At 46.6% G+C, this 27,302-nt stretch overlaps 2 protein-coding genes across 3 annotated transcripts; one reads left to right on the top strand and one right to left on the bottom strand.

Moving 5' to 3' along the window:
• The first annotated feature begins 315 nt into the window (after window positions 1–315).
• On the top strand, window positions 316–14,076 carry LOC120222715 (prolow-density lipoprotein receptor-related protein 1-like). 2 transcript variants are annotated; one of them, XM_039220658.1, is made up of 14 exons: window positions 316–611; window positions 1,181–1,399; window positions 1,789–1,972; window positions 2,973–3,174; window positions 3,260–3,424; window positions 3,600–3,800; window positions 5,226–5,775; window positions 6,191–6,316; window positions 6,940–6,975; window positions 7,429–7,539; window positions 9,086–9,322; window positions 10,962–11,439; window positions 13,105–13,213; window positions 13,912–14,076. In XM_039220658.1, exons 1-14 carry the CDS (start codon window positions 395–397, stop codon window positions 13,936–13,938), a joined length of 2,862 nt encoding a protein of 953 aa, XP_039076589.1. In that variant the 5' UTR covers window positions 316–394; the 3' UTR covers window positions 13,939–14,076. The 2 variants fall into 2 exon arrangements, with proteins under 2 accessions (XP_039076589.1, XP_039076598.1); XM_039220667.1 differs by lacking the exon at window positions 6,940–6,975.
• A 6,626-nt stretch (window positions 14,077–20,702) lies between these two features.
• Window positions 20,703–22,115, bottom strand: CLDN23 (claudin 23). Its single transcript, XM_039221067.1, has one exon. It carries the CDS (start codon window positions 22,111–22,113, stop codon window positions 21,238–21,240), a length of 876 nt encoding a protein of 291 aa, XP_039076998.1. The 5' UTR covers window positions 22,114–22,115; the 3' UTR covers window positions 20,703–21,237.
• Window positions 22,116–27,302: the final 5,187 nt, after the last annotated feature.

The following is a 27,302-nucleotide window of genomic DNA, read 5'->3' as shown; positions in this document are numbered from 1 at the left end:
GACCCCTTTGTTAATTCAGGAACCATGTGGTGGCAGGGTGTGAGGTGTATGGCAAGGTTGATAAGACAGAGAAATGACTCTATTTAAAATGAAGTTGGTTCTGGGGCACCTGAGTGGCTCAGTTGGTTAAGCAATGGACTCTTGATTTCGGCTCTGGTCGTGATCTCACGGTTTGTGAGATCGAGCCCCACATTGGGCTCTGTGCTGACTGTGTGGAGCCTGCTTGGGATTCCCTCTCTCTGCCCCTCCCCAGCTCATATTCTCTCTCTCTCGAAAATAAATAAACATTAAAACAGTTTTAAGTGAAGTTGGTTCTAAGAACTTTTTTGCTTTGAGCTGTTAAATGGAGTGTATTGCCATGTGCTTTTAATACCAAGATGAGGCCTTTTCATCAATGTTACGGATCAACATCTTGATTGTTCAGGTGTGTGCTTGTGAGCAAGGTTTTGAGCTGGAGAGTGGCGGCCACGCCTGCAGGGATGTGGATGAGTGCCAGAGGCCAGGCGGCCAGCCTTGCAGTCAGACCTGTGTCAACACCGACGGCTCCTACGGCTGCACCTGTCACCCTGGCTACTCGCTGGAGCCTGATGGCCACACGTGCAAAGCAACAGGTAAACTGGAGCCCAGATGTCTCCTCTGCCCCAGATCAGGAGTGCTGAGGTTCTAAATCTTCCAGGAATACAGATGCAAATCTTCTTTCTCAAGTCCTAAATGTCCCCACCCGCTTTCTGTCTGCAGAGCAGGGCTAGCACAGCCCGCACGCCCCCTTTTTACATATAGCGGTTCCGGTTGGGTCAGAGCCTGAAGGTGTCTACGGATTAGCATCCTCGCAACGGAGCCACAACTCCAGCCTCTGTAGCCGCCCATCAGCCTCACCCAAAGTTAGAACGAGTGTCAAATGTCCCCACTTTGTTCCTGCCCACCTATGCCCAAATCCCTAGCTAGAAATACCGTTTTCAGTTTACGCTTGTCATGCCTTTCTCCTGAGTATCTTTGAACTGTGGGTATTAGCTCAAGCTTAAGAACATGGAGGGGAGAGCTACTCACACACCAGCAGGCTCGTGTCCCAGCCCTGGCAGTGAGAAGGCGAAGACAACTTTGTTCTCTTACTCCTTAGTCTGTGCTGGGCTCAGCGATCAAACTCCTTAAGGCCAGGCTGAAAGCGGCTCTAATTTGGCAGGTACCGAACCAATCTTGCTTGTGGCAATTCAGTTCCGCCTACTCCTCTATGGCTTGAGGAGCTTGAAGGAAGATATCCTGGCAACCATGGACAAGAACGTGATGATTTCATCGATTGACTATGACTTAGTGGAGCAGAAAGTCTTCTGGACAGACCTCCGTGAAGAAAGTATTAAATGGATAAGTATGGACACCAAGAAGAAAGGGACCGTGGTGAAAGGTATGTCCCCTTGTGCAGACTACATCCTGCCCTCGTGGATTACACATAGCATGAAAAAGAAAATGAGTGGCTGTTAACATTCTCAACACTGATTCCATTAAATCTTCTTCACTAAGATCAAAGCCAGCTAATTGGCTGGAAATGGAAAGATGTGTTGTCACCCCAGAAGACAGAGGGGGCCAAACCATCAGCCAGTGGTCCTTATTTCTAATGGTCATCTTCCTCCCTGAGTAGAACTTGGCAGTATTTTAAAGATTGCTTGATGGGGATGCATGTACCAGTAGGAAAATGAATGAACATGACATTCAAGTCTGATGCTTATGAGCCAACACCTAATAAAGGCTGTAATTTAACCCAGATTCACACGTTGAATGGCTTCCTCTCTTCAGGTATAAGGTCAGACTGTATAGTGGTCGACTGGATCGGGAGGAATCTGTACTGGGTGGATGGGACAGCTGGCCAGATTTTGGCAATCCAGCTGACTGCTGTTTGGAGAGGAAAATCTGAGCACACGGTTGTCCTGGATGATGACGTGACACAACCACGGGCTTTGGCTTTAGATCCCCTAAATGGGTGAGTCCTGGGGTCATGATGCCAGTGAGGCCCTTTAGGTTTGTTATTCCTCTTTAGTTCTACCTTGGTTGTGTTCACCCAACACAGAATGAGGGAGTAAAAACCTATCTGACTTGACTTTAGATCTTCTGGTGATGTGGGTCAACCATACACATAGTAATCGTAAAAGTTTCTGGCAAAAGTTGTTTATTTCAGTGAAGTGAGATATAGGAGTGCTCACTTGCTGGCCCACCTATACTTTCTTCTGCTAAAATAATCCTCCATTTAGAGGTATATTTTTTTTATGGCTTTCAATGGCAGGAAGAAGGAGAACAGAACAAGGGATAGTATTTAATTTACACTAATGTGCTTGGTATTAGTGGGGGAAATAATTGTGTGTTGGGCTTGAGTCCAGGTTATTCCATCCAGAGTCCCTTCTCTGTGGAAAGGGCCAAGAACTTAGAGACCATGTTTCCTAGCTGTAAGAGCCACACCTCCATTGGGGTGGCCATGTGGGTATCAAATGTAAGAACAAGATAGAGCAAAATTTGTGATCCGAAGATGACCCATATTGGGTACCCTCTGCTTTTCCCACCCTTTCAACACCTCCAACCAGGAATCTGTTAACATGGTCCTCAGGAAACTGGCAATAGTTCCTGATGCATCTAATGGCTTTGATTGTGACTATAAATAAGGTCCAAGGCACACATCTTCCCATAGAACTAGCCTGCTTTCTCGCCCAGAGAAGATCGTCAGGTTCCTTGGCTATTTTCCAGGCCCAGGAGCTAATGTATTCCTTGTCTTCTTCTATCACTGTTGTGATATTTTATCCCCAACTAATGACTAAACAAGCACTGCAAAATTTCCAGGGAACCTTTCTTTTACCACTTCACAGCTTTACTTAAGGAATAGACCAAGTTTGAGGGAAAAAACTAATCATTGGGCTAGAAATCACCGTTTTAAGGGATGAATCGCTATTTTCTGTGAGGTAATACTTTAAAGCTGACTTTCATCTCCATAGGTTAATGTACTGGTCCGAAGTTGGAGGAGAACCTCAAATAGAACAAGCCGGGATGGATGGAAGCAGCAGAAAAGTACTTGTCGATCAAGGTCTTGGCTTGCCAACCAGCATAGCGCTCGACCAGTTGAGTTGGAAGATCTTCTGGTCCGATGAGAAATTTCACTGCATTGGCTCTGCGAATCTAGATGGTACCGGTATTACTGTAAGTGTTCCTTGGTGTTAGGCTGTATGTTATGTCTTATGCCTTGTATAAAATTCATCCAGAAATCTCATCACCACCATTTTAGATGCTGCAGCTAACACAAATCAAGAGCCCCTTTGCGGTCGCTGTGTTTGAAGATGCAATCTTCTGGTCTGATACGAAGACGAGAACGGTGCAGCGCGTGAAGAAGACGACAGGCAAGAACAGGGCTGTCCTCATCAAGCGTTCTGAACAGCCTTGTGGACTCAAGGTCTACAGTGTACTCTTCCAAATTTCCCCCTCCGTCTCCCTAAAAAGGCCATATGTATGAACTTCCCAAGTACAAACTAGTGACATCCTCTGTCATGATTTAAAAGCAAGATGTATTCATGAGCTATTTGTAAGGATTCGGTGATGCATAGTGACACCTAGCTACTTTCTTCCAGATCATGCACGAAGTGCTCCAGCCCAAGTCTTCCAATCCTTGTCTGGATGCTGGATGTTCTCACTTGTGCCTTCTGAGCCCACGATCCAAGGGAAGCTGTCATTGCCCAGCTAGACTCCTGCTCGCAGATGATGGCATCACGTGTGTTCCCCTTGAGGAGTCTGCATTTCTGTTCCTTGTGCTGCCCACAGTTATCATGCAGGTACATTTCCACAGCCTTACTCACATGTCTGTGCCGGGGCCGCAGTCCATTTCAGACTGAGTAATTTGCATTCCCCACGCACAGTTATACAATAGTAGGGGTCCTTACCCTTGGAATGTTCGTTTTTAAAAAGTTTTTTTAAATGTTTATTTATTTTTGAGAGAGAGAGAGAGAGAGAGAACGAACCCAAGCAGGGGAGGGGCAGAAAGAGAGAGAGGAGACACAGAATCCAAAGCAGGCTCCAGGCTCCAAGCTGTCAGAACAGACAGAGCCTCATGTGGGGCTCAAACTCATGAGCTGCGAGATCACGACCTGAGCTGAAGTTGGATGCTTAACTGACTGAGCCACCCAGGTGCCCCTAAAGTTTTTATTCTTGAAGTAATCTCTGCATGTAATATGGGGTTTGAACTCACGACCCTGAGATCAAGAGTCTCATGCTCTCCCAACCAAGCCAGGCACGCCGCCCCCCGCCGCCCACCCGCCATTGGGATATTCTTCAAATACAATTGAAATATTAGTATTCACTGTGTGCTGGGAGCTATCATGACCAAAATAAAGAGGCTATGAGACGAAGACCACTTCTTAAGAAATAGCACATCAGAACACAGGTGAGGGATCTGAGAGTGGGATTAATCCTGCTTAGTTGTCCAAGCATCTCACCAATGGTGTGGAGTGATGCTAAATACAAGCTACTCAGCTGGGTTCTAGCCTAGTGGGGGTGGGGGCCGGGGGGAGAGTACATTTTGTGAGGGAACTTTTCTTAAATCATAGGAGGTACCAACAAACAAGTCACTTCCAGCTTCTGTCCTATAGAGAGGATTTGTCACCTTCGGTACTTTACAATGACAGATGTCGGGGTGCCCGAGTGGCTCAGTTGGTTAAGTGTTGGACTCTTGATTTCGGCTCAGGTCATGATCTCATGGTTTGTAAGATCCCCATGACAGGCCTGCTTGGGAGTCTGTCTATCTCTCTCTGCCCTTTGTGTGTGCCCACATGTACTCTTTGTCTCTCTCTCAAAGAAGCTGATGAAAATGACAAATGTTGGGGTGGAAGACTGACTTCAATTTCAGTAAGATATTAACAGCGGAGCCTCATTTATAGGGGAGGACCTTTCATATGTAAGTGTGTCCAGTCAACACCTTGGACACCTTAAACTTACACAAATGTCATAGGTCAATTATAGCTCAAAAGTTTACAAAATAAAGGGGAGGGCATTTAACAAAGGAGTACCTCTTTAAAACCTGTGGATTCAAGGATTTTTAAGTGCTTAAAGCTCCAGGAAGGGAGAAAAATAACTGCTATCTGTTTTCAGGAGATTAAGTTCAAACTCTCATATAGTCCAAGTACCGTGACATTAATCCAAAATCAAGATGAAGAATGTCACTAGATTCAGCTGGTGCCATCCACCTAATTTTTTCCCCACAGATTTATCTGAAAAATCTAGAAGCTTTACTAGGACAGTCAGCTTTACCAGAACATAGGATGCTTCCCCTTGCCACCGTGAACCGGCTTGCATCCCTGGACTACCTAGTCCAAGAAAAGGCTCTCTACCTTTCAGAGTTGGATAATGGTGATGTCAGGCTACTGAGGCTCAAAGAATCTGGGAAACTCTCTTGGAGGAAAATCCTATCTGTGGAGGGGACTGTGATAGACTTTGCTGTGGACTGGTTGAGCGGAAACATATATTGGATTGACAGTGAGAATCCCCACATCAACGTAGCTTCCTCCGAAGGTCAGTGTCCCACCATCCTGTTCCGTGAAAACCTCTATCGTCCAGCCTCTGTTGTGCTCCACCCACCCTCTGCAGTCATGTGCTTTGCGGACCTGGGTTCCCAGCGGGATGGTGAGCGTGGGTCCAGCATTGAATGTGCCTCCATGGATGGCAGCGGGAGGAAGGTGCTGTGGCAGAAATCCCAGGTCCCTGCAGGCCTGACCTTTTCGGATTCCGGGACCCGAGTGTACTGGGCTGATACCGGTAAGCTATCATAACCGATGCCCTAAATGTGAGCCTGGAGGACTTTGGCCAGAGTGAAATAGTGATGTCCTGCCTCCTGGTCTTCAGCCATGACTTCGAATAGCTATTAGGTCTGAGTTTACGTATTCTGTACCACCTTCCAAGCACACACAACGATTCCCCATTCTGAGTAGAAAGTAATGGGCCTCAGAATCATGCAGTTGCCCCTTCGTGAAGGAATAAAATTGAGAACTTAAATGTGCATGAGCAAACCTTGGTGTATCTCTGTTACAGTGGGTGAAGGAGAGCTGTCCCTCACAGAAAACGCCCAGTAGATCATCTCCTCCTGGATGGGGAGGAGGACAAGACACAAAGTGCTACAAGACAGAGTATGGCTGTTTAGGCCAAGTGAACTTAACGGAGCCTCTCTTTCTAGGGCGAGGCCTCATAGAAAGTATTCAACAAGATGGCTCTCAATACAGAATAGACCGCAGAGGAATTGAGGGCCTCAACCTCTTTGCGTATGGTCAAGGCATGATGTTCTGGATGACAGTTGATGATGGTGGGTCATATTCTACATCCGATTGTCTTTATGATCTGAATTTACTCCTGGATCTTTAAAACGAATCTGCTAATGCTTAGCATTGATCTTTGGGAGGGTCTTTCTTCTGGAAGAATAGGTAAGCAACTTCCCTAATCCGTGTATGTAACAGAGATTCTATGACTCAGGGGACGCTTTTATATGAAAAATATTATTCTTTATATATGCATAGGCTTAACCCTGTTCTGCCTGAGATTTCTGGCTTTCATTAAAAGCTCTCTGCCTTAGAGGGCTTCGTGATATAGTACAGAGAGAACTGGGCCAGGAATTGGAACCCGGTAGTGTAATTGCTGTGCTGCTCGGTAACTGTCACACCTTGCCTGTACAAGGAGGACAGCACCTGTCTCACTTGACTAAATACGCAGGAAGGTACTAAGTGAATTACAGAACATCTGTACCTCCAGGCAGTTTCTAGTATTTAAAGAGATTGTCCTAAACCACAGTGTTCTAGTATGTTGTTTCTGACGAGGGTCCAGATATGGCAACATTGGAAAACGCTATTTAAAAGCTGTCTCTTTTATAATTTCCAAATGCTGGTCCCTTGACCATCTCGGGGCTGGCCGCATCACAACTGCAAAAACAAGTTGTCAGACCCTACCCCCGAGATGCTAATTTATCAGGTAGGTAGTGAGACCTCTGCTTTCTGTTGTTAGGTCCCCTGGTGACCCTTACCGCAGAAAGCCATTTTCAGAAATGTTTGAGAACGATGTTTAAAATCATTCCCTATCATTTGCATGGGCTATATGTAAATGTCTCGTGTCCTAATTTTCTATTTTGTATATCAGGGTGTATATGAATGTGCTCAACGTAACTTGCACCTGACATTATTTTGGAGGAAGGCATAGAACTGTTTTTATTTATTTTGAATGTTCTTCCCAGAAACAAGACTTAGAAAAACACCTGTCCCTTCTGTAAAACTCTTGTTACTCAACCGGCGTTTATGCAGATGGATGACAGTTTCCATACTGAGCAATTTCTTTTGCACAGGAAGTTGTCTTAAAATTAAAATTGCTTTTCTTAAAAAAAATTTACATTTGCTGTTCTTAATGATACTTCACTGGCTTTTGTTTCAGCCCAAATCACTAAAGTTTGGTACAGCAAGGCAGAACTTTCTGAAAGCCGGTGGTTCCAAATAGACCAGAAGATTGTGGATTTAAAAGTTTACAGTAAACATGGTCAACAGGGTAAGCAAAGATTATGCCAACTTGAGGCCCGCTGTGTTCTCCCCTGGAGAGGATCCTCCATCCCATAATATCACCTCAAAATAACTTTGTGTTTCCCATTAAATTATTTCTCTGGAAAATTCGTTTTTTTTTTAATTTTTTAAAAATGTTTTATTTATTTTTGAGAGAGAGGCAGCGTGAGCAGGGGAGGGTCAGAGAGAGAGGGAGATACAGAATGTGAAGCAGGCTCCAGGCTCTGAGCTAGCTGTCAGCACAGACCCTGATGCGGGGCTCGAACCCATGAACTGTGAGATCATGACCTGGGCCGAAGTCAGATGCTCAACCGACTGAGCCACCCAGGAGCCCCTCTGGCAAATTCTTATAGATTTACATAACTCTCTTATCTTTTTGCAGTTATGTGCAGTATAGTTCTGGTATATAACTAGTCCTGTTACTTATCGAGGAGGCAAAATAGTAGTAAGTCTATTGGGCTGGGGTTTGGTATACTTGTATTCTATTGTAGATGGAATTACAACTGTGGTATCATGGAAGTTGTCTTTTATCTCTGCAGTGGAACTAACCTTTTTCTACTTGTTGTCACTTATGTCTACTTGTGATGTTAACTGACCCTTGGAATACCAACTTGGGGGTGCTCAGATGTTTTTCTCCAGTGTTTGGGTAGAGAAATGATGGGCTTAGTTAAAATAGTAATAGATAAAAGTCTTTCCCTAGTTGAGATTAACACCAAAATGTGAGCTCAAATAGTTAACCACATCTACCACTACCACGTATACTGAATATTTTGGTCTTAAGCAAATGCTGCCCCCTTGCTTTGCTTTGGAAAGCTAAACGTTATAAGCTAGTGCTAGTCATGCTGAAACTTCTGAAGGCTTTCCGGAAGGGAGACGTTTTTTAGAATTCTTCAGTGTGATTAATGGTCACCCAATTGATGATAATCTGTGGCTTAGTTCTGAGAAGCAGAAGGAGGGTCCCTGTCACTCCTGAGGCAAGTTTTATCTGCACTGTATACATACCTAGTCTACCATTTCTGGACTAGCTCAAAACAAAACCTTACTAGAAGTTAAAGATTAAGATCTAAGCCTTGCAGAACTATGATCAGCTATAAACGGCTGGCTTCTACTCAGAATCTTACAGAGGGAGAATAGACACCAAGTCTTCATGTTCTCACTAAAATAGAGCTTTATTTCTAAGGCCCTTCTAGTGTTAATGGCAGGTGCTTGCTGTGAGGGGAAAAGGAGAACTCACAAGGGGGGCTTGGATGGGCCAGAGATAAGCTCATTTTTTCTTAAGCTGGTCACTTGTCTGAACTCTTAGCCTTCTGAAAGTATCTGTATCCATGAAGAAGAATCACCAATCCATGAAGAAGAATCACCAATCACTCAGCACGTGGTTGACCAAAAGGAGTTAAACTGAACAGCTATCTACTCTGGAAAAAAACATCTGGGTCCTATAACGCTGATAGTCTATTTGTAGAATGTTGGCAGAAGACTCTTCTGAAACCATCTAAATCAATGTTTTTTTGTGGGGCTGGGGGGGGTATCCACAGGTAATAACAGCTGCTCAAAAGACAATGGAGGGTGCAGCCATATCTGTTTGCCAAACCCCGAAGGACGGACTTGTAAATGTCCCAGTGGGTACTACTTGGCTAACACAAGCAGATGTAGTGAAGCCGTCCTGTGCTCTGAGCCATCACAATCCTGTAAGGATGGTCAGAAGTGCGTTTCCATGGAGCAAGTTTGTGATGGCCATGCCGACTGTCTGGATGGATCTGATGAAATGGGCTGTGAGTAATTCCTATCCAGGACCCCACTGTTCATCACCATACATGACATACTTTTAATATTTAACAAAATAATTCTTAATATCTCAATATAATTCTTAACCTCTAATTCTGTAGTATGCCTCAAGCTTTTATCTTCTAGACCATACCCTTGTTATTACTGGCACTTTTAACCTGAACAACATAAAACTTCTGTGGGCAATTGGGTATAGATGATGTAGACCCCTTCTGGAAAGCTAATGGGTCCTCCCATTTGGTTTTAGAACAGGCAGTATGGTAGCTGCAAAGGGCTTGACAGTTTGTATGTTGTCTGAAAGAACACTCTTTCAACCTAGATTTGATTCTGTCCATTTAAATCAATCACACAGTGAGCATAGCCCAGGAGGAGGAGGATGGGCAAACAATTCGACCTGTCTTAGTTCGGCTCCCCTTTTTCAATGTGGAAATAGCACAGTCTAATTCTACGGCAGTCACTATCCTCAAATTCTACAGCTTTGGCTCCAATGGTATTCAAGGCATGTGAGTTGTAGAATTGACAAAACGGTGGGCTCAGTACTGAAACTCGCCATAACTAGTAAGAAAACAAACTGGAAAAGCAATCTCACAGCAAACAGTTCTTAGTGACTTCTCCATTTAGAGCTTCGTCTTCCTAAAAGCTGACTAGTTGGAATACTACTTATTACCCCTAATTAATTAATCTGAAATTGGAAAGTTAATAGGTTTTGCCTCCCGGAGTTGATTCTGTGGTCTAGTGAATGAGAGTGAATGAAAGCCTCCTGTTACAGGGACTCGAGCACACACATCAATGAGTGAGACATATATCGGCTTCACCGTCTGGTTTTAAAACTAAACTGGAAACCTAACATCCCCTCACCTATCTCCCCTCCTGATGACTAAGAGTTGGCTCTACTCCTCAATCAGTATTTCACTCTGACTTTCACATGAAGCTCATTCAGAGAGGATGGAGCTAGACTGGCTTCCTCTGGATAAACCCAACTGCCAAAGACCCTAAACTGCCTAAGACACAGCCGAAGGCAGAGGCAGCAGGTGGTTTTACTGCGAACACTGCCGTCTTCCCTCCCAGTAGTTTGGTCAGGTAGTTTGGTGTGGAATAATGCTTGTGCCGACAAGGATGGAGAACATGGCAAAATATCTTAAACGCAAACCCAAGTTTCAGATTGTTGGTAAGAAGCCACTCCCTCGTGCCCACCAGTGCCACCAAGTCCGGTCCAATATTTGCAGCTTGTAGATCTTGCTAAGCCAACAGTTTATGTGGACTCAAAAAAAAAAAAAATCCTATTTACTGATAAACTTACATATTAAAAATCTTTCTAGAGATTTACCACTTAGATCCACCATACTATTCCTTATAGAATAAAAATTTTTGTAACTGAGGAAGTCTACCTTGGCTAAAACTGGGCATCGTTTATAGAATGATCTAGAGACTGGTCCTGAAACCAAACATTTTAAGTGCCTTACTGTATGCATTTTTTTGTATGTTTTTACTTTTATCGTTTGTCCAATGGTAATGTTGATGAAAGATCAGACTTCTCTGGTTAAGTCTTCTAGAATTCTTGTTCTTCTGAAATAGTTCTAACTGACACATGTGTGTATATACCCACACTCCCACCTGTTTTTGTAGGTACCTCTCCAGATCAAAACCATTCAACACCAACATCGAAAAATGCAGGGGCTGGAAAACGGTGGACTCCAAAGGCTGCCCCACCTCTCCAAGCTACTGGGTCTACCAAGGCTAGGTCTCCGGGGCCAGAAGGGATGAATTACCCTCTCAGAAAAACAGTGCTCCCTCCAGTCGTTGCTAGTGAAAGCAAGACCTCAGAGACCAAGCGAAAAGGCGAGCCTGTTCAGCCCAAGGACTCCCAGAGGGCAAAACATCTGCCCTGTGGCACTGACTTCTGTAACGGGCGGGGAATCTGCACGGTGGTAGGAGAGCTGAGAAAGTGCAGCTGTCTGATGGAATACGGTGGAGAGTTCTGTGAAGAGCCGGCACGTGGACCCACCCCTGGCCACATCGCCCTCAGTGTAACCATTGCCTTTTCAGTTGTCCTGGTAGCTCTAGGAGCATTTGTCTATTTCAGAAGAGAACACAAATTAAAAAGGTGAGTAGCTATTAATGTCCTCACGGGAGAGTTTATTCCCAACAAGGCTTATAAAGTAAGATTAATGATGTTGGAGCTATGACTCCACCCTAGAAGCTTGTCCTCTGAGGAAGGATTTGGGTGATGGAGCAGCCCTCGCCTGTTAGATAACCTACAGAAAAATCACAGAGGCCATGTCTTTGAGTGAGACCTGGGGCAAATGACACCATAAGGGATAGGAGGCATCAGTGCAGGTAAGATCGCCCTCAACAGCAATTAGTGGCATCATAATCTCAGGGATGAAGTGATGGGATTCTTTACCAATGAGGCAGAATTAGTGCCAATGATTACTTGGAGGAAAATTCAGAGGTGTGTTAGTTTGCCAGGGCTGTTCTAACCAATCCCACAGACCGAGTGTCTTAATAGATTTACTTTCTTCTGGAGGCTGCAAGTGTGAGATCCATGTGTCTGTGGGGTTGGTTTCTCCTTGAATTATAGATGCAGACTGCAACCTGTGTCTTCACATGGCCTTCCCTCTGTATGAGTCTGTGTCCTAATCTCTTCTTATCAGGACACTAGTCATATTGGATTGGGGCCCAAACTAATGACCTCATTTGAACATAATTACCTCTTTAAAGACTCTCTCACCCTGAGGTACTTGAGGATTAGGACTTCAACATTTGAATTTGGCCGGGACTCAACTCGGCCCATAACAGGAGGTGAAATCAACTCCGGAAAGATATAAAGCAAACAAAAACTATTTTCTAAGAACAAGAGAGTCACGGGATTAAAGAAACAAATGAGGATAATAAAATGTTGGCACAGAGTAGGAAGGATGATGAAATTGGCTTTGGTATAGGAAGTTCTAGAAACTGAAGAAACTGATTAGGTTACACATACTGGGCTGAGACATTAAGCAGCCTGTGTATCAAGAAATATGGAGAGAAGGGAAGTTTTAAAAGTTATGTTTCTATCCAGCGCTCACATACTGAAGAGAAGGCCAGGAGAAATGATGTATCTTTGCCCAAGGTAGCACTGGTTAATAGCTTACTGATGTTAAAACGGACTGAAATTCTACCCTTGGGGTACTGATGGTCACCTCAGGTGTTTCTACCACATTAAATGGCCTTTTAAAGTTTATTTAAAATGTTTATTTAACATTTTATTTAATATTCATTTTTGAGAGGGAGAGAGCAAGCATGAGTGAGCAGGAGTCGGAGAGGGGCAGCGCGAGAGAGAGACACAGAATCTGAAGCAGGCTCCAGGCTCTGAGCCGTCAGCACGGAGCTCACTGCAGGGCCCCAGGGCCTTGAACCCATGAACCCTGAGATCATGACCTGAGTCAAAGTTGGACCCTTAACCGACTGAGCTCTCCAGGTGCTCCATTAATCCGCTTTCTTAACTCACCTATGTCCGATCTCTCATTGACCCCAGTTAGCTAGTTTCCCCCAGTTGAGAAGATGTATTATTTTGGAAATGAAGTGAATACCTAGTAACAAATCGTAATTGACTCAAGTATTGTCCATTCTAGGTCATTTGATTCATTCAAAAGAAAAAAGAGAACATCATTCCCATAACGATCGCATTTGATAGGGGTTGAGTTGACCTTTCTAACCATACCGATCCCAGATCCCAGCTTCAGTCTCAAGGTACAACTCTGATGACTCGGTTTCTTTGATTTTTTAGAAATAATGCAGCAGCATCAAGAAATCTGAGCCGCCGTAAGGAAAATGGCCAAGAAGAGGAGAATCTAATGAATAGTGAGACTTTTGTCAATGAAGCCTATGATGAGCAGGTATGGCTGGGAAGTGTCTTTGAGGAAAACAGATTGTGGGATACAGTGAAAGGAGTTCCCTTTTGAAAAATCCCAGCTGGGCAAAAGTCAGCAGAGTTAAGTTACAGAGCTCTTTGTAATTGGTGAACGATGCCATTATGTGTGTCAAATGGATGTCCAGTCACTTGTTTATCTTTAGACTCTGTTCAATCTCTACTTCAAACCGAAGTGAAATGTGCATAAAATCATGATCAAGGCATTTAGCTTTGGGTGAACTTCCATGGGGCTCAGTTGTATGGTGGGACAGGGGGGTCATTAGGGCTAGCTGGAGTTATCCCTAAAATGTGCATCCCTCTGTGATCTCTGCTGACATCTTGGTTGCTCAACCATCTCTGTGTTTTGCTTTGTTTTAACATAGTGTGTATTTAGGGGTGCCTGGCTGGCTCAGTCAGCGTAACATGTGACTCCTGATCTCAAGGTCATGAGTTCAAGCCCCACATTGGGTGTAGAACTTACTTAAAAATAATTCATTAAAAATATATTATTAAGGGACACCTGGCTGGCTCAGTCGGTGGAGCATGTGACTCTTGACCTCGGGGATGTGAGTTTGACACGTTGGGTGCAGAGATTACTTAAAAATAAAATGTTAACCCCCTCACCTCCCCCCACAAAACTATTGCAGTGGGCATTCTTTTAACTTCAAGTCTCTTTTCCAACAGGAACTGTTAACGTTACAAACTGACTAACCTGATAAAAAAGGAGCTGAAACATCTCAATAAAAATGGTTTATACATCGTACTGTGTGCTGTTTTAACGTCTGCAACTTACTGTAACTGTGTGCTAAAATGGTAACTTATTAAAATAACTGCTTTTTAAAATTGGAAGAGTTCATCCGGTTCTCTTAGTGGGTGTTGGCAGACTGCTCAGCGGGGAGGGTGGCCATGAGTATGAGCCCCAAGTAATTTAGGTTATGGTTTGTTCACAGAAACTTTCTAACCCCAGTGTGCGTGGCCCAGTGCTAGTCAGAGGTTCTGAATTTGAATCTTTGCTCTGTCACTAACTTTGAGGTGTAGTTTAATTGCTCTGAACTGGTTTCTCAGTCTTGCAAAAGAAAATGATCTCTCTTGAATCTTTACCTTTCAGGTAAAGGTGAAGTTTCTGTAGTGTAGCAAGTGTTCAAGTATTCGTTCTTTATCACTCTCTCTGATACTTGCAAGGTTAGTATTTGCTTTTGTTGAAAATTTATAAAAACAGTGTTGCTTTTAATGCTCTCATTTGATTCTAGAACCAAGTACAGTCGACTCTTGAACGACACACCTTTGAACTGCACGTGTCCACTTATGTGCAGATTTTTCGATAAGTACAATATCGTGAATGTGTTTTCTCTTACGATGTTCTTAGTAACACTTTCTTTTCTCTAGCTTATTTTATTGTCAGGATACAGCATAAAACATAACATACAAAATATGTTAATTGACTGTTATGGGTAAGGCTTCTGATCAACAGGAGGCTGCTAAGTTTTGAGGGAGTCCAGTTATATGTGGACTGTCTACTGCAGGGGGTGGACACCCCAACATCTGTTTGCTCACAGATCAACTGTACAGGTGAATCTACTTTACTGATGTAGAAACTCAGCCAAACAATTTGTCCAAGACTTCTTGAAGTAAAGTGGGTAGACACTGGGGGCCTCAACACAGAGTAGCAGGTGTGGACCGGGATGCATCTCAAGGAGCTAGCTCTTGCCTGCCCGGGAAACATGTAAATGCTACCTAGATCCCAAAGTCTCTTGCCTTCCAGGTGACCTCTTCCTTCACACTCATGTAAGGAATCAAGGACACTGGATCAGTGATGGGAGACAGGGAACTGGAGTATTATCTAAAACTCAGTAGCAACCTTGGGCCAATCACTTAATCATGAAGCTGTTTTCTCAGTGATAACAAGGGGATTAACAGAACCTATCTCAGGCCAATCAAGCATCGCATGAAAATACAAAAATGCCTGTACACTTGAGACTGAGAACATATTTATTTCGTTTAGTTTCTTGCAGAATGAGTTTGTACAGGCTACCAAGCAGAAAGAGCAGTCTTAGGCTTATTACTGTGAGTATGGTACATAAAAGAAACTGTGCTTTGCAGTCAAGTATAAAAATTCCCTGAAATACTTGACCAAATAAACAACCGCTGTGGGCTCCGCCTTTCCTGGTCCTGGGAGACACACAGAGCCGCATCATGTTGATCAGGCACTTAGCTGTATTTGACAAAAACCATTTCAGCACCAAAGTGTCTGAGACCCCTCTCATCCACAGAGGGAAGCTTAGGTTTCTCTTGCTACCTCACCCAAGAACCATCTCACTGCCAAGTTAGCCCTTGGCAAGGCTCTGCCTCTCTACGTGTGCAAACGTGAGTAAATATGACACATGAGAATCTGGCTTGAAACCAAGCACGAATGACCTAGAGCAGGATTAACACTTTGTCTGGACACACTTCAGCCCTCGCCTTCATCTCCTTTGGACCTTCAGCCTCCATGGGACTTCCAAGCTTGTGTTCTGGCCAGCTCTGTCTACTTCCCACTTCTCCAAGCTGTCTGCTAGAATGTTACTTCCGCCCCCACCTTCTAATCTGAAGGCCTCACTTCCGGGTTAGCCCCCAGACACTACCGCCATTTCCTCCTCTTGGGGAAAAGCATTGCTGACTACAGCCAAATCTGTGTGTCCGTGTATGCACCCCTTCTCTCCACCTTCTGCCCCGGCTTAGTTATGTCTTTTTCTAAGTACTATTCCACTCAAATCTAATTTAACACATCCTGTTATGCTTTCCCTATTCAAGAATTTACAAAACACATCTGAATGTCCTTTTCACCGGAAAGACTTAAGTACAATTTTGTTTTAATATTTTGATGTTTATTTATTTCTGAGAGACAAGAGTGTGAGCGGGGGAAGGGTGAGAGAGGGAGACACAGCATCGGAAGCAGGCTCCAGGCTCTGAGCTGTCAGCACAGAGTCCGACCCCGGGCTCAAACCCACAAACTGTGAGATCATGACATGAGCCAAAGTCGGAGGCTTACCCGACTGAGCCACCCAGGTGCCCCTTAAGTATAAATGTTAAGTACCCATTCACAAAGTGAACAATTCCTAACCAGCCCTATCCCCCAAAATGGCTTTTAAATATCAGTTTCATAATTGTACCTGTTTGGAGCAATGGCATGTTAACTCTAAGAGCCTTCTTTTGTGATGATCTCTACAGTAGGTGTTAATTGCTTAATTTTTCTCGACCTAAAGTGATGGAGCAGTAAACCCCATGGCAGATGCAAAATTTGAATTTCCTTATGAAAATTCAACATCTATAATCTGGTGGGAGGTTTGGGTTTTCTTCTGGAGACACAAGGAGCTTTACAAAAGTTAATTGGTTCCTGCTTTAGATTCAAAGAGCCCTATGCAAAACTTGACCTTTTATCTTTATAGTGAGCAATTAAGTTAAACCCTATATACTCACTCTCTTTAGGAAATAAATGGGGGATCATTGATAATGGGAGGGATGCACCAAGTTCCTACTAGTTTAACTGCTGAAAGGCTTCCGAAATTTCTAGAAACCAAGAACTAGACCATGGAGTTTGTTGCCATCAGGCCAGTTCCTAAATTTACAGGTCAATGAGCTTCCTCAGCTCTCACTATTCACTTAGTTTTCTCCTCTTCACCGCATCGAATTCTTCCCCTTCACTCTCAAGATACTAAATGTAGAAAGGCCCCCTGATCACATCTAATCCAGTCTTCTGTTGTACAGACAAGAGAGCTGAAGTCCAGCAAGGGCAGGGCTTATGCTATTAGGAAGTGTATCCCACCCCCCCAATCCTAGTAAACTGCAGGGACCCTCAGCCCTGTGATGAGTGGCATCTCTTTGGGGCACTGACATGATGGGGAACCAAGGTGGTTGTGGGAAAGCGGTGGCGGCTGCGTTGAATGGCAGAGGTGCTCCTTGCCTGTGAGTTGCCCCCCCCCTCCCCCGGGCCCTGCCCAGCTCCCCCCATCCCTGTCGGGACCTCATGCTGGTCTATGAATGTGGCTGTGATGAGGGAGCATAAGCAAGCTGAGGGCCAAGCACAAGCTAGCACACCTGCTCCCCCCCATCAATTTAGAGGTAAAACAGGGAAGTACGCCAAGAAAATGACACACTTGAACATGTGTCATGATGTGTTCAAACAGGACACCTTGAAGCTGATGGGAGAAAGCTTCATTTCGGGTGTGACGGGTCAGGGGGAAGTAACATGGGAAAACGCAGCCCTTGACCAAACCTTGGGATTTAAGCTGAGAGTGGATGACACATAAGGAACATCCCAAGGCTTTTAAGGATTTGATTGTAAGGTCTTCAATTTAAGAAGGTGGGATTGAAGATATGGGGGTGAGATCCATCACATCTGGGGACGGGATGTGATTCGAATTTCTCTCTCAGCCTACTGCATTGTGGGCTGTCTATATCCACCAACATCCACCAACAGAACAGGATGCTCCTCACTAGTTAGTCACAAATCCAACTGTTTGTATTTGATTCTGATCACGTTCCGTGAGTGCAGAGCCCGACGTGGGGCTCGAACTCACGAAACATGAGTTCTTGATTTGAGCCGAAAGCAAGAGTCAGCCGCTGAACCCACTGAGCCACCCAGCACCCCTTGATTCTGACAACGTTCTGTGAACGGAAGGCTGAGTTTGTTCCAGACTGTATTCCCTCCTAGAGAAGCGATTAGCCCGACAACGGGGAGAGGGCAGGATTTCCCAAGCCTTGCTCAAAGGTACCTCCAGCTTCTTCCTGTCCCTGGCAGATTATTCCAGAAGGAGGTGGAAGCAAACCACCCTGGTGCCCGGACTGCTGCTCCATCACTGTTCTCTGGGCCTGCAATGCTCCCCTCTCCCGTCTTTCCATTCTCTGTTCAAGCATCACCCCCTTCCCAGCCACCTTTCCTAAAACCCTACCCTCATTTCTCCCCAAGCCCTTGGCTCTGGCCCGTTATTCTTCATTTTCCTTGCACACAGCTCTCCTGCCAGAGTGTGTAAGTTCCACAACGGCAGAGCCTGGGACGGTTGTTTTCCAAAGTGTCCACAAATGTGCCGACAAAATGACAGGCATCCCCGAATCTACTGAGTTGGACGATCTGCGCAGGGAAGAGGAAGGTGGTTTGCGGGGCTTCGCTGACCGCCCCTCCTACAGCCTCCGCGAGCGCTCGCCAGCTTGTGCGTGTGCTGCAAACCTCGCCTCTCCTTAGCGACGACGTGCTTCTAGCTCCGAGCCCGCTGGAGAACAGGAAGAGCAGTGTCCGCTCCACTTCACAGATCCCTCGCCCTCCAGGCATAACTCGAGTAGCCTGGAGAAGACTTGGCCCATTAACTGGGGACACAGCCTTTGTATGTGAGTGGGATTATTGAGAACAAGCTGTGTTGGCACATGGTGGGGGGAGGGCTTGAGGCAGAGCGGCCTTGCCGTTCCCCATCAGTGTCTTCCCTGCAGGGAGATTGCCTGGCTCATCCATAGGAAGTTTAGGAGAAGTTCATGCCCACAACAGCCACTCCTGAGGCTCCAGCCTGGTCCAGCGGCTTGAGTGTCAAAGCCATTGTCTGTGCACAGAATGACCCGTGTGCCCAACAGATCCCAGCCTGATGCGGGAATGCCTTTCCGGGCTGTCTTGAATATTTTTATAGCAAAAGCCAGTTTGCTTTTTTTTTTTTTTTTTTAAGGGAGTTTTGGTTTCATTTCTGTTGCTAGGGCAAAAACGGAGCTCTAATTCTTGACAACAAAGTCTTAATCAGCAGAGGGGAACTGTTTTGAATATTAGCCACAGGAGAATAACTGGGCAGGGAGGAAAAGTAAAAACATACAAAAGGCTAGTTTTGTTTCCACCCGGGCTTCCCTAAGAAATAGTTGGAATTATTACGCAGGCAGGATTCAGTGAGTTCAATACTTGCTAGAAACCCAGCGTCTTTAAGGTTTGTTGTCTGCTGGGTCCTGATTTCCCAGGCCCCGAATCCCTGCCTTTTGAGGTGTCAGCTGAGAAAGCAGTGTTGCCTTTTCTCTACCTGGCTCTGTTCCCTGGAGCAAGTGCCCTGGGTCTCCTAGGGGGCAGGCTCCCAAAGGTCTGATTCTGTGCCGCCAGTTGGGACTGACTGCAATTTGAGCGGGGCATACATAGTCCCAAAGAAAGAAAGCCTTTGCAGCCCTGAGTGCGGGCCTCCGACCATCAGCTCTGGCACCTCCTGGGAGTTCCTTAGGAAATCCGTTCCAGGCCTCACTCCAGACCTACTCAATGAGAATCTGCATTTGAAAGAGGTCACCAAATGATAAGCCTACACTTTAAGGTCCCTGGCAGAAAAGAAACAGGTCGGGGCACCTGGGTGGCTCAGTCAGTTAAGTGTCCGACTTCGGCTCAGGTCATGATCTCATGGTTCATGGGTTCGAGCCCCGCATCGATTCTGTGTCTCCCTCTCTCTCTCTGACCCTCCCCTGCTCGCTCGCTCTCTCTCAGAAATAAATTAAAAAAAAAAAAAAAAGAAACAGGTGATTCTTGTACAGAATGGCAAAGGAAGAGAATCTAGATTATCCTTTCCACTGCTAATAAGCAGCAGGTGGTTCTTAGTTACTTGCGCTATAGCTTTCTGTTATCAGTGCTTTACCGAGCTGAACGTTCCTACCTCTGAACTGGCTGCCAAGGGCAGGTTTTAAAGATGAGATCTGGCTCGGGGAAAGGCACCCTTAAATCAACAGCTTGAAATGAGAGCTGGAGAGCTGGCCCTGCTGGGGATTTAGTTCCCCTCTCGGTGGAACTTGTAACTGCCTACCTGTGATTATAGGCACCACTGTTACAAGAGGAAAAGATTTCCTGTCTCACTTCATGCTGCCTGCCTCTGGTTTTAGGTACTGCTGTTATAGGAGGAAAAGATTTCTAGTCTCACTTTGTGTTGGAAACTGGTGCTTCTAGTTTTTTCAACAATAGACCCGGCTTTGCCCAGAAAACGGCAGGAACCTGAAAATAAAGCAATCAGGGATTTAAGGGGGGCCCACTGGCTCCTTTTTACTAATCTTATGCTAAGAGGGGCTAAGATCCGAGTGCTAGATTTCAGAAACAGTGCCGAAGCAGCCAGGAGATTGTTAGCAATGAATGATTCAACTCCCAAAGGTTGTACTAGAGACCGAAAAGCTTGTGGGAGCATACTGAAGCTCTTGTTTTCAGATTTTATTCATAAATAAGAAAGCTATGCCCTTGTTCTTTAATCCAATGTGATTAACAGATTCCACTGGGTACCAAATATTTAATTTAGGGTCCTCTACTTCCAGGGTGAGGTAGTCACGGAATAGAGCAGTGGAAGAAGGTTAGTCTGTTCAGTCCCACCTTTCTAGTACAGAATCTCTGCACTGGCCCCAAAATTCACACCAAGAAAAAAAAAAGATAAATCCTATGTATACAATCCTATGTATACTTGAAGAAATGTAAATATGACTTAAGCAAGTTATTCCACAAAAGCTGCGTATTTGCATGGCTCTACATTTATTTTAAGAGCTTCATTCAAACACAGCCAGTATATTGGTCTGTTGAGAGCTTGCGTGAGAATAAATTATACAGCAGAAAAAAATTATATTCACGTAAGGTTCACTGGCATTTCCGGATACTGCTTCGAGGCGTTCACATAGCTTTGGGGCCTGTTTGCTGATTTTGATTTGTTGTTATCGTCCCGTGTCAACACGATGCGAAAGCACCCTTTCTATATCTCCTTCAACTTAAAGTGTGAAAACGCCGTCAGTCTAGAAGAGGACCCTGACCCCTCTGGGGAAGAAGACCAAACTCGACAAAAAGAAAACCAAACGAAACCTGAACCAGTCGTCCAAGGAGTCTAGCTTGGCCACAAGAGAGGAAGATCACCCTCCAAACCAGTTACAGGAACGTGTCCGGGGTTCGGACTCTGAGCCAAGTGTTTCCGGCTGCAAGGTAACAGCCGGGTTCAAGGCTGGACGTGGTGGGGCGAGTCCGAGCCTGGTCAGAGCGGGCGGTGGGCGGAGGGCCGCCGCCTACAGGTCAGAGTCGCAGGGCAGCGAGTCTCCGCAGCGCCGGGTGCTGGGCAGGGAGGAGTCGGGGGAGTCGGCGCCCTCGCCGCGGAGCGCGTCGACCGGGTTGGCGTAGGCGCTGGGCCGCGGCCGCGGCATGGGGAAGCCGACCCTGGGCTTGGCGGCGGCGCCGAGCTCGGCGGGCCGCGGCAGGTGGCGGCCGTCGCTGTAGTACCTGATGGCGGGCGCGAGCGCGGGCTCGGGCCAGTCCACGTGCACGGTGCTGACGCTGCTGCGGCGCGGGGTGCCCGGGGGCGCCTTGCGGCAGCCGCGGCAGCGCTCCTCGCACCAGGGCGCGAAGCTGAGCGCCAGCGAGGAGCCGCCCAGCAGCAGCAGGCAGCCGCCCAGGTAGCCCAGCACCAGGCTGTAGCCGACGTGCACCGTGACCGGGCTGGCTTCGGCGGGCAGGACGGCGCGGTCATCCAAGAAGTGGTTGTACCAGGACACCGGGATGAGGCTGAGGAGGCCGGCGGCGAAGAGCACCACGCCCGAGAGGCCGGCCAGCGCGAAGCGCGGCCGCTCCTGCCAGCAGCGCACGCCGAGCGCCGCCAGCAGCAGCCCCAGGGCCGTGACGGCCAGCGACGCGGGCATGAGTCCCCGCGCCACGGCCACGGGCTGGGCCTGGAAGTAGCCCCACTCGTCGGTCTGGCCGCACTGGCGCTCGAGGCTGGCCTGCTCGCGGCAGATGTCCCACAGGCCCTGGTACAGCTCCAAGTCCACGGGCTGGTCGAGGAAGCCCTTCACCAGCCTCCAGCCCGGCGCCAGCGTGGCCGTCAGGTTGAGCAGCAGCCCGCAGGGCGCGAGCACCATGCCCAGCGTCATCACCACCGGCGTCCGCATCCCGGAGCCCGCACCTGCCGCCTTCGCCGCCCCGCGCCCCCGGCTGCGGCCCCCGAAGTGAGCGCGGGCGCCCCGCTCCTTCGCGTGCGCCCTTTGTCTCCGGCGCCCGACCGTCCCCACCCCGCCGCTCGCCTCGCTTCCCTCCGCGCGTCCCGGCCGCTCCGGCCTCCCCCGTCCGGCCGCCGTCCCCAATCGAAACCAGCTCGCGGGCGGGTCTGACCGAAACCGAGGGCCGAGGCGCGGACGCCTCGAGGCGGCCGCCGCGGCCAAGCCGGACCCGGTGGGAGGGGCGGAGCGAGGCGCGAGCCGGGGGCGGCGGGGAGCCTCGCGCGCGGCGGGTCCCGGGCGGCGCCGACACCCCGCCCCGCAGCCGGAGTCTCCGGGGACGGAGCAAAGGTCGCCCCGCCCCTGCTCGTCGCGCGGCTCCGCGGCCCCGCCGGCCGAGCGCGGGGGAGGGACGAGGCGGCGCCGCCCGGACGGGTTTGCCCGAGTTTCCCCCGTCCCCGCCCGGGGGCCCTGCGCAGCCAGCCTCCCCGCGCTCCGCTCCCGGCGCGGTCCGAGGTCCGCTCCAAGTTTTGCGCTGTTGGCTTTGGGGCGCTGGAGGCCGAGCGGGCGGCGCCACCGCTCCCTGCGCCTCCGGAGATGCGCCAGCAGGTGTGCGAGGAGGGTCCCCCGGGCGACTGGCGCGTCCGGAGGCCTCGCTTCCTTTGCTCAATGAAACTTGTTTCGTGTGCTTAGTAAAAGCATCATACCCCGGTTTCAGTCTGACTCAAAAGAATCAAAGCGAGTGTGTTTCTGGGATTAGAGTTTCCAAAGGATGATGACGACGAAGAAGATGATGGTGATGATGATGGTGATGAGTTTTAGCCCCGTGGAAGATTTTGAAGAAGCCAAGAAAGGAAAGGGTGTTACTAAGTGTCCTAACACACTTCTCGATTGTATCTAACCGTATAGGGTTCTGTGTCCGTTGTCTTTGAGCTACTTTGTACCTCTGTGAACTGTAGAAAGCCTACACAGTACTGCCAATGACTTTTGTTCATAGAAATGCAAATGAGTTCGTGTCCATAGAACCAAAGTGATTATTGCCCAGTGGATACTGACCAATTTGTAAATTCATATTAGCTGATTACCTGTCAACATACTTGGTCCCTCATTAATAATGAATTAAATAAAATCTTAGGCACCTGTTCATTTTATATTTGTGAGTCATGATCTTACATTTTTCTAAAATTATTAATATTTTTCTCACTTCCCATATTTCTTACAATGAAAGTGCACTGCCTTTATAATTGGTTAAAATTAAAACTATGTACTCTTAAAAATCAAATCAAAATCAAAACAGTTTTGAACATTCTAAAGTGGATAATACTATGGAAAGGAATCATTACTTATGCCTTAAATTTTTTTTAGGGGCATCTGGATGGCTCAGTGGGTTAAGCGGCTGACCCTTGGTTTGGGCTCAGGTCATGATCTCCTGGTTCATGAGACTGAGCCCCAAGTGAGGCTCTGCACTGACAGTGAGGAGCCTGCTTGGGATTCTCTCTCCCTCTCTCTTTCCCTCTCCCCTGCTCTCTCTCTCAAAATAAGTTGTGGCAAAATATACATGGCATAGAATTTACCATCTTAACTATTTTTACGTAAACAGCTATCGGCATTAAGCTCATTCATATTGTTGTGCTGCTCTTACCAGCATCCATCTTTTGAGCTTTTTCATCTTCCCATCTTCCCACACTGAAACTCTACCCATTAACCAATAACTCCCCATCTCACCACCACTCCTCAGGTTTCCAGCCCCGGCAACCACTATCCCACTTTCTGTCCCTGTGAATTCGTGTACTAGAGATACTTCATATAAGTGAAATCATACAGTATTTATGACTGGCTCATTTCACTTAGGATAATGCCCTCACGATTCATCCACGTTGTCGCATGTATCAGAATTTCCTTCCTTTGTGTGGCTGAATAATATTGCACTGTATATACGTGCCCCACTTGGTTTATCTGTTCATCCTTTGATGCAGTGTGATTGCTCCCACCTTCTAAGTTGCTCTAAGGGTGATTAGAAGACATTACAGAGCCTTGAGTCAAAAAGTCACACTCCAGAATCTGTACACTTCAGCTGTCTTCAGCTATTTACCTATGTTTGTCTCCAATCAGAGACTTTGATAATGAACACAATACCTGTTATTAATACTCTTTTGCTGGTTAAGTCAATCCTGTCTGAGATTTGTGATTTGGCTAGAAATACCAGCAAGGCATTCTTGCCCCTCCAGATAGAGGGTGTTAGACTCAGGACACCAAATACCTGCAAGAATACTGCCCCTGCCTTGATTTCGACATGTACACACTCTTGTGAAACGATCACCATAATCAAGATGGTCAACATACCCATTACCTACAGTTTCTTTCTGCCCTTCATAATCTTCCCTCTCATCTCCACCTGCCACCCCTATCACCAGGCAACCACTGATCTGCTTTCTGTCACTATAGATTGGTTTGCATTTTCTAGAGTTTTGTGTAAGTGGAGTCCTATAATAAAGGCCACATACAAGAGAATATCGGCACATCGCCCATGGCCCGGCAGCTCCATAATTTGTGTGAACTGAGGGTCACCTGGGACCATGACTTAGGGAAAATACAAAGATTCCCACTGAATGAACTCCCCTGGCTAGTGCGATGGCATTTGTGTGCTTACAAGCCCCACGGAATTCTTAGTCTTAGGGAAGTATAGGACACAAAGCCAGTGTGGCCAAAAAGAAAACCAACTCTCCCCTCCCCCTGAAACTACAGATGAAATCTGTTTCAACTCTGAGAGGACATTTTTGCTTTTGAATGCATTTCACAGCTTGCCTTCACCTTGGAACCTAACTTTTTGTGGTTTAGGACAACAGAGAGACTTCATAAAGACGTTATGGGATATGAATCTGCTTCTCATGTAGATTGCTGTGTGGACTGAATGAAGTCCAGGCTGCGTGACTGGGGAAGACCAGAATCTGGCATGTTCTGCCTCCTATATCTGTGTGTACCTGTCTCCTGCCCTTCCTTTGCTCCTCCGTTCCCACTGTCTCTACCTAAGTCTATGACATTCTCCCATCTTCTCTTAAACTGGCTTCTAACTGGTTTGCGACACCCAGGCTTTCTCTTCCCCCCATTTTTCTTAGCCACACAGGCCCTCAGAGCTGCTATTGTAAAACTGAAACTGAATCTTGTGCCTACATTAACCCCTTTTATGGCCGTCTACAGCCCAGCCCCAGCTACCCACTCCCGCCCATCTCCCTTCCCCCCACCTCCTTCTCACACCACTACCCCCCAAAACTGGATTCCCCCCATTCTTTTCCAAAGCATTGTGTTGCCTTTTGTCCTTGATCTTTGCATATGCTCTTTTCTTTCCCCAGAGTCCTGCCTGCCCTTTCCTGACCCCAAGGTACCCTTCAGATCTTTGTTAAATGCTATTTTCCCTGGGAAGGCTTCTCAGTCTCCTGGATTGAATTAACTTTTCTTACTGGGTCTTGCCATCCACCCTCTTCCAGTATAGCACCTGCCACAATTCCTCATTACTTGAATCACCTGGTTGTCTAGCTAGGTCGTAAATTCCTTCAGGGCAGGGGTCATGTTCCTCGTGTTCTGTTCTGCCCTGAAATCTGTCTTAGGGTCTGGCTACAGTAGCCACTTAACAAATCAATTGTATCTCCTTCCGCCCTGCATTCTTCCACACGCATCCACAGCCTTCTCTTACAGATGACCGTCTGGCCAAAACAGGCTGTCAATGCATCTCAGGAAAGAAATTTGCTTGTTTGCTGTTTTCAACAAAGAAAACAAGGAAATCTAGGATAGCTCCAGAGACTTACGACAGTGAAGTGTAGCCCTGTGGGGGTAACTTTCTATGGCAGTAAGAGAAAGAAATGATTGCCTGTAGTGTAGCATCTGATTATAGACCTGAGCTCTTTGTTCTGTGGGCTTCAAAGTTCATCGTAAGGCTGAGCGAGAAACAAAACACGAATCATAGCATGGCAGGAATGAATTATTGCTAAGATTAGTACATGTCAGTGTACGCTGATCCCTAGACCCTATAATAGCTTTCTTTTTTGAAGATGGGCCCTATGGTAAGACAAGACTCTATTTACAGTGTCCTAGGTTTCCAGATGAATAGTGAGTTCCCAGCCACTAACTTTAAAGGGACTGAGGCTAGGTCCTCTGTCAGCCTTCACAGACTGGCTCACAGATAACACCTGGTACGAAATTCCAGTCTTCCGCAGTGACCTTATCTTGGAAGTCACGTTATAGATTCCCGCAGGCCAAGAGGTTCCCACCTCTCAGGAGGTGTCCTCAGAGTCCCTACACAAGGTCCTTATATCTTACTATCCACAGACAAAGGCCCTAAACACCGTCACTAGTCTTTCAGTGGTCAACCCACTTCGGCAGGTTAGAGACTGAAAAATAACTGATAAAAAATTAAGTTATGAAACAGCCTGAACTGAGTCCCTTTGATACTAGCATCAGCTTACCTCATTGGCAAATAGCCCGAAGGTGGTTTTTCTAGCCTTTGTGCCCAATGTTGTAGAAAAAGAATAATAATAATAACTTTTGGTATTTAATTTAAAGTAGTGCCTAGTGAGCTCAGTATCACATCACCCTGATTTATTTTCTTTATGGAACTTATCACTATTAATTAATTTATGTATTGACCTGTTTATAGTCTGTGTTTCTCCCATTGCACTGGAGGATCCAAACACTAGGAACCTTGCTGCATTTGTTTGTGGCTGTATCTCGACACTTAGAATAGTGCCTCGCTCATAGTAGGTCTCAATAAACGTGTACTGCATAGATGAAAGAAGTTTCGTAAAACTTCCACACAATAACACATAAGTTACAGCATGTCACTTTAAAAAAATCTATGAATTTGACTACTCTGTGCAACGTGGGAATTTCATAACCGATTTATTTCTCTTAGCATAGTGTCCCCAAGGTTCATCCTTGTTGTAGCATGTCAGGATTTTCTTTCTTTTTATTTATTTTTTAACTTTTATTTATTTTTGGTGGGGGAGGAGAGCGCGAGCAAGTGTGAGTGGGGGAGGGGCAGAGAGAGAGAGAGAGAGAGAGAGAGAGAGAGTGAGGCAGAGAGAGAATCCCAAGCTGGGCCTGATTTGGGGCTTGATCTCATGAATTGCCAGATCACAGTCTGAGTGGAA

The sequence above is a fragment of the Hyaena hyaena genome, unplaced genomic scaffold (genome assembly GCF_003009895.1).
Source record: "Hyaena hyaena isolate Hyena2069 unplaced genomic scaffold, ASM300989v1 scaffold_17, whole genome shotgun sequence".
NCBI classification, from domain to species: Eukaryota; Metazoa; Chordata; class Mammalia; order Carnivora; family Hyaenidae; genus Hyaena; species Hyaena hyaena.
This window is presented reverse-complemented; position numbering and strand designations above follow the sequence as displayed.